Below are 12,500 nucleotides of genomic sequence, written 5' to 3'. Positions count from 1 at the left end.
AGGGAATGACACGCAGTAAAGGGCCTCAGGTCGGAGTCGAACCTGCGGTTGATGGATAAGGAACTTTTCTACTGACTGTTTTCAGGCCGTTATATCGTAATAATCTCTCCATGTCTGTCTCTGGATGTGATTGTCATTTCCCTGCTCTGCTGTATATTTCCAGTAGAAACCGGTGCAGGCGCTGCTGCAGACCCCGTCCCACGCCAGAGGGTCTGCCGGTCGGATCTGTCCAATGACCTGCCAGTCCTCCGAGTCCACAGAAACCCTCGAGAGCGACCGCGACCGGGACCGCCGAGCCAACGCCAACGCTGTGGAATCAGACGAGAGCACCATCGCCGTAGCCATGAAGGACCTGAAGAACACAGGTACGCTCTCAGCTGGAGACCTGCACGCTGCCGGGGAATATATGGTGCTGAATGTCACCACACCACTTTAATTAGTTAATGTTCCTTTTTCTGGAAGGCAGATAGAACTTAACCGTCTTGTTGTCTTACCGTCTACATAACATTACATGTCATTTAGCTGATGCTTTTATCCAAAGAGACTTACAATTAAGTGCGTTCAACCCTGAAGGTGCAAACTCCAGACAACAAGTAGTAGGTGCAAGTACATTAGCTTTAAATAGTACTACAAAGAGCCATATGAAAGTGCAGCATCAAGATAGATATATATATATATTTCTTGACTTTTTTCAAACAAATTTTTGTCACCTTTGGTGATGTTTTTTATGTTTTTTGTGACTTTTTTCAGCATTAAAGTAAATAAGTGTTTTGTCACTTTTTCCAACATTCTTTTGTCATAGTTCTGATATAGAAAGTTTTTGTAAATGGTCAAATTTGACCCGAGGACAGCAGGAGGGTCAACAGCCTGTTACTGAACTGGAAGATGTCTCTCCTCCTGTCACCGTTTCCCTCCGTTCTAAGGTTCAGGGTGCAGCACGTAATCCGAATGAATGAAACTAAAAGTCTTTCCTCAGATCTAATGATTGTAGTCTGACTTCTTTAGCTTTTAGTTTTGTCTTCAAGCTTTCTGTGTGTTATTTATGTATCATCTGCTCCAGCTTTTACAACGTTTTAGACACAGATATGGAGATAATAACAGTCCAGAATGATGTGAAAACACAGACGCAAAACAAGTTTTGCCAGAAATAAATTAAAAATTAATTCTGCTGCTTGTGTGTGTGTGTGTGTGTGTGTGTGTGTGTCTCTGTGTGTGTGTGTGTGTGTGTGTGTGTGATTTATATTTACAGTCCGTCAAAACAGGACTCAACACATTAAATGGAGTCTGGTGGGTTTGGTGATGGTGATTTCGGGGCTGTTTCATGTTAAACTAAAAGGATCTTCCTCTTTAACTAAAAGGTCTATCTCTGTAGGGATCCATCCCATAATGTTGTCAGACACTTAGAATAATAATCTGAGTCTGTCAGCAGCAACAACAGAACTTTTAGTGACTCTAACTGCTGCTGAACATTAGTCCTGTAGGGTTACATTACAGCTTGGTTCTGGTTTAATACTGGACCAGTTTCAGAGATTGTTGTTCCATCAGACACTTGAAAAGGTTGAAAAAAATGTTAGTTAACCTTACTTAACATACATCATAAACAGGATGATAAAATAATAAATCCACAAGAATAATATGGACAGTAAGTAAGGTGCTCTATGAGAGTGTGTGTCATGGTGGTAGTGCAAGACATAGTAATATAAAAACTATGTGCAAGGATAAAGTTTAAAAAAAAGGCAGCATTAAATATGGGCATTATAAGGGAATAAAGCAGACAGTAGGATAGACTAATGTAGTGTACTGGAGTAAATGTACTTAGTTACATTCCAGCGGTGACAGTAGCTGTGTGTGTTTGTGCCCTCAGGCTGGTACTGGGGCAGCCTGACCGCCAACGAAGCCAAAGAGATCCTGCAGGACGCCTCGGAGGGGACCTTCCTGGTGCGGGACAGCTCCCAGCGGGATTACCTGTTCACCATCTCGGCCATGACGTCGGCGGGCCCCACCAACCTGCGGATCGAGTACAAACACGGCAAGTTCAAGCTGGACTCGGTGGTCCTGGTGAAGCCCAAGCTGAAGCAGTTCACCAGCGTGGTGCACCTGGTGGAGCACTACGTGCAGCTGTCTCGCGCCAGCGACAAAGCAGCAGCGGCCGCCGCGGCAGCAGCAGCGGCCGTGGCCGTGGCGTCGAACTCTCAGCCCAACGGCACGGTGCAGCTGCTGCTCACCAGGCCGGTGTACACGGCCACGCCCGCGCTGCAGCACCTCTGTCGCATCGCCATCAACCGGCAGACGCGACGCGTGCAGGAGCTGCCGCTGCCCAACAGGCTGAAGGACTACCTGACAGACTACACCTACCACGTGTAGGGACTCAATCCCATCATGCACTGCTCCGATAGGAACCGGCAGCAATAACCAGCCGGACGGACAGGTCGCAGGACGTCCGGTCGAGGTTGAAGTCCCTGAAGTTGCCGTGAACTTGTGCCGCTGAAGTACAAGGCCAAAACGCAGTGGTGGAGATGTAGCCTGAGTACTTGTATGACCCGTCAGTACTGCTCTGCTGTACTTTTTTTTTCTTTTAAGATTATTTTTGGGGCTTTTCCACCTTTTATTGAACAGGACAGCTAGGTGAGAAAGAGGATAGAGAGAGAGAGGGGGGGGGAGAGACATGCAGGAAATCATCACAGGTCGGACTCTAACCCTGCACCTCTGCGTCGATGCATACACCTCTCAGTATATGTGCGCCTGCTCTACCCACTGATCCAACCCGGCCACTTCGCTCTGCGGTACTTTAACCGAGTCTGGACATGCTACATTACATTACATTACATTACATGTCATTTAGCGGACACTTTTATCCAAAGCGACTTATAATTGCTATATATCAGAGGTCACACGCCTCTGGAGTAACTAGTGCCTTGCTCAAGGACACATTGGTTGATGTATCTCAGTGGGAATCGAACCCAGGTCTCCCACACCAAAGGCATGGGTCATATCCACTGCTCCATCACTACTCGTTCATTGATTGGCGCCGTGCGTCGCTCGCGTAGTGTCAACGTTCAAGACAATAAATCTCTCGCGGGCGGCGTCTGTGACGAACGCGACCGTTTCACGCGGGTTGTGCCCGCTTATCGCCCCCCCCCCTCTTCCTTCCTGCCCGTTCGCCGCTCATTGAACATGAGTTACAATGCGCGTCAATCGCTGCCCGTCGGAAACGACCTCACACGTGCACGGACTCAACCGTGCTGATCTCTTTTCAAAATGTTTTACTCGTAAAAGCCGCTTTCCGACCAAGTAGTTCCAGGAACGTAGTTATAGGAAAAGTCCACTTCTAAACAGTTCTACTAACTACTCTCCCCCAAACAGTTTTTTCCATTTGCATTCAAGATTAAACAGCAGATACTGTACAACAGAGCGTACTATGGTCCTGATGGTGTATAAAACCCAACATGGTGTCATGCCATTAGTTAAACATTGCTCAAAATAAATAAATAAAATAAATTTTAAAAAAGCGATCACAAGTACAAGAATTACAAATCTCCGTCGTCATGCAGGTCCGTTCTGCCTTTTACTTGTGGCTATTTAGGAGCTTAATAGAGACTGGGATAAATGAGTTTTTTAAACGGTTAAGTCTGCAGCGAGGATCTCTAGCCCTCCTACCGGATGGCAGCAGCTCATATTCTGCATGCAGAACATGAGACGTGCCGTTAACAATTCTATTTGCTTGTCTCAGAGAAGCCTGTTCATTAATACTTTACATGGATAAGTGCTCTTTAACACCAGTGATCTTCCATGCAGTATGAATCAATCGTAACAGTTTAGTTTCCAACTGCACAGAGAGGTTGCCAAACCAAGCTGTAAGACCGTACCTGACCGGGCTCTCCAGGACTGCCTGATAAAATATCAACATCATTAGTAAGAAATGCAACCGTTGCTGCAGAGACGGTCAACGTGTGTGCTCCAGGTTAGTGACTCGTCAATATAAACACCAAACGCCATTCACACCGGCCAAGTGGCCATAGGAACTGACCTTTTGTTATTATAAGCCGTTTTCCGACCAAGTAGTTCCAGGAACGTAGTTATACGAAAAGTCCACTTCTAAACAGATTTACTAACTACTCTCCCCCAAAACCTGTTTTTTTCCAATTGCTAATTGCTACAAATACTAAATCTAATGTACATAGAATAAAATATAGAATATTAGTCATAATTTAAACAAGTCTCCCGAAGAGAAACGTATCTCTCTCCCGTGTGTGTGTGTGTGTGTGTGTGTGTGTGTGTGTGTGTGTGTGTGTGTGTGACCTCCAGCTTACAGCGAGGTGTCTGAGCGTGACTGGCCCAGCGATGAGCTAGCGGCCGGGGCAGGCGCCTGCTGGCTGTCACCTCACTTCATGGAGCTTCTCAACTCTGAAAACTTTGAAGCAAATTGTCAATTCGGCATCAGTTTTCGCAAGAATATATATATATTCGAAATCTAAACAGTTCATTTCTCGCCTAAAACGTTGTCAGAAGTGAATTTAGTGATGAATAAGATGGCGAAAGTTGTCAAAATTGTCCCGTCGTTGGTCTGTCTGTACCGGAAACCCGACCGTCGTTGACCTAGGCCCCGATGCTGAAAAGAGAAAAGAGAAAAGAGCCTGCCCTGAAGTAGGAGCTGAAAGAGTTACAGGAACTATGGTCAGAGGGACTTAATAATCCCCAAATTGGTCCAGTCGGAACACGAGAAAAAAAGGATTCTAGGAATTTTATGTTCTAGGAAAATCCCTCTAGTCGGAAACGCTGGAATCCATTTAGTAGTTAGTATCGTCTGAACACGTGTTCAAAGAACTGCTCTCATACAGCTGCAACTACCAGCCGACGTTAACGTCTTCACATGTGACCAAGAAGTCAACAAAACCCCCAAATATTCTGTTTATTATATAAAATGATCAAATCCTCCCAAACTGAGACTTCCTTCACTTGCTAAATTATCTCAAACTAACACACATCATGTGTGTCCATTTATTCACAAATACATTCAAAGAGAAGCGACAAAACCTTTGCAACACACACACACAGACAGAGAGACACACACACACACACACACACACACACACACACACAGAGACAGACACACACAGACAGAGAGACACAGACACACACACAAACAGACACACACACACACACAGAGACAGACACACACACACACACAGAGACAGACACACACACACACACAGACACACACACACACACACACACACAGAGACAGACACACACACACACAGAGAGACACACACACAGAGAGACAGACACACAGACACACACACACAGAGTCAGACACACACACACACACACAGAGACACACACACAGACACACACACACACACAGAGACAGACACACACACACACACACACACACACACAGAGACACAGACACACACACACACACACACACACACACACACAGAGACAGACACACACACAGAGTCAGACACACACACACACACACACAGAGACACACACACAGACACACACACACACACACACACACACACAGACACAGACACACACACAGAGACACACACACAGACACACACACACACACACACACACACACACAGACACACACACAGAGACACACACACAGACACACACACACACACACACACACACACACAGACACAGACACACACACAGAGACACACACACACACACAAACAAAGGGACAAAACTGTCCAGCAAAAGGCGACAGACATCATGCGTGTCATTCATGGCTCAGTTCAAACATTTATTGTAAATAAAGTCTCATGGTGGACACAGGAAGGGGCGGGGCTTCCCTCCCTATTAGTTTAGTAAACAGACACACAGATAATAATGTTTGCATCACAAATATGTCATTTATTAGACTTTAAAGACACGTTTACTCTCCAAAAACCCTGACCGAAACTAACGTAAACAGAGCCAGAGTCAACATCCTGATATCTCTGGAGCCAGTTTGTTGTTCAAAACCTTCCAACGCAGGAAACGGAGGCCTCTGATTGGCCGACGGACGGCCATGAAAAGTTCACTCGGGGCCAACTGTTAGCGAGGCGGCCGGTCGGCGTTTCCTGCAAACAAAAACACGGCTCCGTGTTGGTTTTCATCCCAACGCTCTGCGTCACAGCCGAGTCAGAGTTTGGGTTTGTGTTGGACTTTGTCCCCCCTGCTGGGATGGAGTACTCGGGGACTCTGGGCCAATCACAGCGCAGGAAAACAAAGGCCCGCTCTGTGCCGCCACGTCAAAGTTCAGTTCAAACCCAGTCACACATCTCCAGATTATTATGGTCTAATCATGTAAAGGCAAGTTTAACTGACAACATAATGGGAAGTCTTGAACTTAATTCAGGATCAATTCTATCCATGAAGCAACTTTCATTACACGTCAACTCAAAGCCAAAATATATAAACAACAGAAATATGAATCGAATATAAGCATCAACACAACAAGACAGTCTACAAAACAAAGGGGAAAAAGTGACCTTACATACACACGAACACAATGTCTCTCACACACACACACACACACACACACCCACAGACACACACACCCACACCCACACAATGTCTCTCTCACACACACACACACCCACAGACAGTATCACACACACAGTCACACGCACACACAGACCTAGACACACACGTGCATGGTAATTAACCAAAAGCCTGAGAGAATAGTAAAGTTTGCATTTTAATTAATTTTATTAATTTAATTATATTTTATTTAATTTTTATAATTTTTTTAGCAGCTTTAATCCTCAATCCAAACACATCCAGAAACCAAATATGATGACTCATCTGGTTGTGAACATGCCCCCAAATATGTAGCTTTAAATGTTTATGTACGAGACCACTTAACCATACTCCATTCAAAAATCTGGCGTTTTAAGGATTCCTCGTTGATTGTTAATTATAAACCTAAAATATATAACATGAGCCTCTTTTAAAATGACGGATCTTCCACGTTGTGGTCATTAAGGCTACATTTACACGTGGCCGGCAATTTTCATAAACGGACATTTCAACCTCTCTGTTTTCAAAAATAACATTGTGCACAGCTGTCAGTTTACAGAAAAGTGTCCGTTTACACGTCCCCGTGTATATATGCCGTCAAGAGCACGCCAGACCTGTAGGTGGCAGTGTAACGAGAAGCTCAAGCCCACGTTAGCCAATCAGAATCCCCAAAATAGCAACAACCGCAACCAATCACTTCCTGTCTCTTCTCTTCCTCACTTCCTCGGCTGCCTAAACCTCTGTTTGTCTCAGTTTACGTGCAAACGTGCAAACTAAGTTTTCCCAAATCTCCACTCTGGCCGGAGTTTTTAGAAAGACTCAAGAATTCTCCGTTTGCGTGTAAATGAAGGGAAATATCTCCGTTTTTTACAATAACCACGTACGTGTAAACAGGCTATTAACAGGCAAGTGGGGCTGTGTTGCACACGTTTGCCCACAGCGTGCCGACTCTACACGGCGTTTCCGTTAATATTATTATAACGTTCCAATTTGTATCTTTTATTTTTGTACACAGGGCTGATCATCGAAGAGAAAGGTCACTTGTTTTCCTCCTTCAGCTACCATTTCACGGTGATACAGAGCTACATATTCTCTAGACATGGACCCAGACACACACACACACACACACACACACACAGTCACACACACACACACACACACACACACACACACACACAGTCACACACACACACACACAGACAGTCACACGCAGTCACACACACACACAGTCACTCACAGTCACACACAGTCACAGACAGTCACACACAGTCACACACACACACACACACACACACAGACAGTCACACACACACACACACACACACACACAGACAGACACACACATACACACACACACACACAGTCACACACACACAGTCACACACACACACACACAGTCACACACACAGACAGTCACACACAGTCAAACACACACACAGTCACACACACACAGACAGACACACACACACACACACACAGACAGTCACACACACACACACACACACACACACACACACACACACACACAACAGACAGACAGACGACACACACACACACACACAGACATCACACACAGTCACACACACACACACAGTCACACACACAGTCACACACACACACACACACACAGTCCACACACACCACACACACACAGACAGACACACACACACACACACACACACACACACACACACACAGTCACACACACACACACACACAGACACACACACACACACACACACACACACACACACACACACACACACAGTCACACACACACAGACACACACAGTCACACACACACACACACACACAGTCACACACACACAGACACACACAGTCACACACACACACCCCACACACTGAGCAGATCTTTGTACATATCACAGCTGCGGAGGGAAGCCTGCAGCTTTGGGCTGTTTGATTTTTAAGAAATATTTATTGATTGTGTCACACTGTTTTTTGGGTACATATTTTGTAAAAGGAGCTGCCCAGACTCTGAAAGCATGCATAGTCTGCTCTGTAATGGTCAGCTCCATGAGATGAATAAAGGTTTTCTATGGTGCTCCATCATGGTCTCTGTTTGTTTGTTTGTTTGTTTGTTTGTTTGTGTTGCTGATTATGTTGAATATATTTTACTCAGAGATGCTTAACCTTCGTGTCGTCTCCCCGTCAACCATGAAAAAACTCGTTTGTTGTCCCTATTTCACTGTTTTAGTCGCTTTTTTAAGTTTTTTATTTGATAAAGTTGTGGGGTTTTTTTCCAACATTATGGTCATTTTTTTCAAAGTTCTTTTCACTTTTTGTTACGTTTTTGTAACTTTTTTGACATTTTTGTCACTTTTTCAATGTTTTGGGTGCTTTTTTGACATTTTTAAGGCTTTTTTTTAATCTTTTTTGTTGCTTTTCCCAAAGTTTTAGGTTCTCTCTTTCCTCTGTTCATACAAACACAAGATAGATGACGAAATATGAGCCCCTATACGAACATGTCGGGTATTCTAGTGCAGGGATGTCAAACTCAATTTCACTAAGGGCCAGTCTGGAAAAAGAGAATCACACCAAGCGCCAGACATAGTTTATTGACGTGCTTTTATTTCATCGAAAAAGTAAAATATCTTTGACTCAATGATTGCACGTCTCATATAGTCTTCTCTCTGACAGTCTGGTCCACATAAAGCCTGAAAAAGATCCAAAGCCATCCTCGAATTTAGCAAATCCAGCAAAACAATGATTACATTTTCTAAGTAGGCTAGCACCCAGCTGACTCACAATGAGCTCTTTCACAGCCTGAATATGTAAACTCTCTGCTTCTGGGGGAATTTCTGAGTCTCAAAGTCAGCAAATTTGCCAAATTCTGCTTTGAGTGTCACGTTATCACAAGTTGAAAAACAGTTTCCCATGTTTTTGGTTTGGCACACAACCAGGTGGGCCAAAATCTAATTGTGAACCTAAATTGGTATGCTGCCGGATAAGGCATATATCGGCATATATATATATATATATATATATATATATATATATATATATATATATATATATATGACCTATCAAGTCGAAATATATTTAATAAAAACTTTCATTTTAACATTGGATCACACTGTTTACCATTCTATCTTCACCGTGGAAGCAAGAGGCTGTCAGTGTGAGTTATTCGATGTGTTTATGTACGCCGAGTTAAATATTAGTCCCTAATAATGTCATAATTCAGCTCTCATTTCATATTTAATTGTGCTGGAAACTATTGAGCCGGATCCCATTGGTAAATCTGTCACTTTTAGGATTCCTTGTTGGTTTTTAACTATAAACTCCTGGTAAAATACACAATATTAACCTTAATGGCACCTTCTGGGTCTTCTGATGAATACGGCATATACATCGTCGTGGCCAAAAGTTTTGAGAATTACATAAATATTGGAAATTGGAAAAGTTGCTGCTTAAGTTTTTATAATAGCAATTTGCATATACTCCAGAATGTTATGAACAGTGATCAGATGAATTGCATAGTCCTTCTTTGCCATGAAAATTCCACTGCATTTCATTGCTGTCATTAAAGGACCTGCTGAGATCATTTCAGTAATCGTCTTGTTAACTCAGGTGAGAATGTTGACGAGCACAAGGCTGGAGATCATTATGTCAGGCTGATTGGGTTAGAAAGGCAGACTTGACATGTTAAAAGGAGGGTGATGCTTGAAATCATTGTTCTTCCATTGTTAACCATGGTGACCTGCAAAGAAACGCGTGCAGCCATCATTGCGTTGCATAAAAATGGCTTCACAGGCAAGGATATTGTGGCTACTAAGATTGCACCTAAATCAACAATTTATAGGATTATCAAGAACTTCAAGGAAAGAGGTTCAATTCTTGTTAAGAAGGCTTCAGGGCGTCCAAGAAAGTCCAGCAAGCGCCAGGATCGTCTCCTAAAGAGGATTCAGCTGCGGGATCGGAGTGCCACCAGTGCAGAGCTTGCTCAGGAATGGCAGCAGGCAGGTGTGAGCGCATCTGCACGCACAGTGAGGCGAAAACTTTTGGAAGATGGCCTGGTGTCAAGAAGGACAGCAAAGAAGCCACGTCTCTCCAAAAAAAACATCAGGGACAGATTGATCTTGTGCAGAAAGTATGGTGAATGGACTGCTGAGGACTGGGGCAAAGTCATATTCTCCGATGAAGCCTGTTTCCGATTGTTTGGGGCATCTGGAAAAAGGCTTGTCCGGAGAAGAAAAGGTGAGCGCTACCATCAGTCCTGTGTCATGCCAACAGTAAAGCATCCTGAGACCATTCATGTGTGGGGTTGCTTCTCATCCAAGGGAGTGGGCTCACTTACAATTTTGCCCAAAAACACAGCCATGAATAAAGAATGGTACCAAAACACCGTCCAACAGCAACTTCTTCCAACAATCCAACAACAGTTTGGTGAAGAACAATGCATTTTCCAGCTCGATGGAGCACCGTGCCATAAGGCAAAAGTGATAACTAAGTGGCTCGAGGACCAAAACGTTGAAATTTTGGGTCCATGGCCTGGAAACTCCCCAGATCTTAATCCCATTGAGAACTTGTGGTCAATCCTCAAGAGGCGGGTGGACAAACAAAAACCCACTAATTCTGACAAACTCCAAGAAGTGATTATGAAAGAATGGGTTGCTATCAGTCAGGATTTGGCCCAGAAGTTGATTGAGAGCATGCCCAGTCGAATTGCAGAGGTCCTGAAAAAGAAGGGCCAACACTGCAAATACTGACTGTTTGCATAAATGTCATGTAATTGTCAATAAAAGCCTTTGAAACGTATAAAGTGCTTGTAATTATATTTCAGTACATCACAGAAACAACTAGTAGTTTAGCAGCAAACTTTGTGAAAACTAATATTTGTGTCATTCTCAAAACTTTTGGCCACGACTGTATACACACACACACACACACTTGTAATTACTGTTGTTTGATGTATTAAGTGTATGCCAAAGTCAATATGAGTCCCTGAAGGTTTGAAAAAAAATGAAGGTTTCATAAAGTTGATTGAATTGCTCCTGGCCCGACCGGCCCAACACGTTCCGTTGCTGTATAGAGACCATTCAGCCAAACTTCATTGAACAATCTCCTGGTTTAAGGATTCCTCTTTTGCTGTTAACTAATAACGCTTGACAGAAAATAGAATATGAGCCTATCAGAAAGCTGAGATTATTGTAGTAAATTCGGAATATATTTGATCAACCAAGTCGCACTTTTTTAAATACAAAACCTTTTGTTTTAGCACGTTGTTTGCTCGCTCCTGCTCACCCGCACAGAGGTAGTAGGGACAAAACGGTGAGTTTTTCTTAAAAAAAATAGTGTTACCTGGTGTAGTACATTATGCCGAATTGAAGCGTGGTTTCTAGTAATTCACTAAATTAAAGTGGTTGAAACAAATTAGAAGATTTCCAGATGTAAAACGTTAATAGGAAACTGAGTGGTTAGCGTTAGTAAAACGTTGGTTCCGCTAAGGTGTTTCCAGTCGGACACAATAACATTGAGCCCACGCTAACTGAAGTTGTCCGGGGTAGTGGCTAGTAGCGACCAAACGACTAGTTTTCATGATGAATAATGTAATTATTTGATTTTGAGTTAACTAGTGAGCTTTACAGACGTAATACCGGACACATGGACCCGGTTCACAAAGCTCTGCTACGGACACACCGGCTGGAGCTGTCCGGGCAGCTGCTGGTCAGTGACACCATCGTTCCGTTTCTGTACCAGGAGGACGTTCTCACGGACGCGCACGTCGAGGCCATCGAGTCTCAGCCGAACAACCGGCAGAAGAGCCTGAAGCTGCTCGAGCTGCTGCCGAGCCGCGGCCCGCGCGCCTTCTCCGCCTTCCTGCGGTCTCTGGACGACTTCAGCTGGGTCCGAGACCGGCTGCTGCTGGAGCTCCAGACTGAACCTGGACCTGGACCAGGAGCTGGACCTGGACCGACAGGTGAGACAAGTTCCCTGGACGTGATCAGTTT

General features: G+C 44.1%; 2 protein-coding genes across 3 annotated transcripts in view; both read left to right on the top strand.

Annotated features, from left to right (window-relative positions):
- socs2 (suppressor of cytokine signaling 2) overlaps positions 1-3,494 on the top strand; it is a 7,168-nt gene extending 3,674 nt beyond the window's left edge. Inside the window, exons 2-3 of one of the 2 annotated variants that reach the window (XM_031314538.2) lie at positions 167-365; positions 1,865-3,494. In XM_031314538.2, the coding sequence (XP_031170398.1) occupies positions 233-365; positions 1,865-2,364 (633 nt within the window). In that variant the 5' untranslated portion in view covers positions 167-232 and the 3' untranslated portion in view covers positions 2,365-3,494. Of the gene's footprint in view, positions 1-163; positions 366-1,864 lie in introns of both variants that reach the window. The other variant, XM_031314537.2, reaches the window with a different exon arrangement.
- An 8,531-nt stretch (positions 3,495-12,025) lies between these two features.
- Positions 12,026-12,500, top strand: part of cradd (CASP2 and RIPK1 domain containing adaptor with death domain) — a 5,847-nt gene continuing 5,372 nt past the window's right edge. The window contains exon 1 of the mRNA XM_035995924.1: positions 12,026-12,469. Within this exon, the coding sequence (XP_035851817.1) occupies positions 12,154-12,469 (316 nt within the window). The 5' untranslated portion in view covers positions 12,026-12,153. The remainder of the gene's footprint in view (positions 12,470-12,500) is intronic.

The sequence above is a fragment of the Sander lucioperca genome, chromosome 20 (genome assembly GCF_008315115.2).
Source record: "Sander lucioperca isolate FBNREF2018 chromosome 20, SLUC_FBN_1.2, whole genome shotgun sequence".
Taxonomy (NCBI): domain Eukaryota; kingdom Metazoa; phylum Chordata; class Actinopteri; order Perciformes; family Percidae; genus Sander; species Sander lucioperca.
Note: the sequence above shows the minus strand (reverse complement) of the source record. Positions and strands in the feature narration are given on the sequence as shown.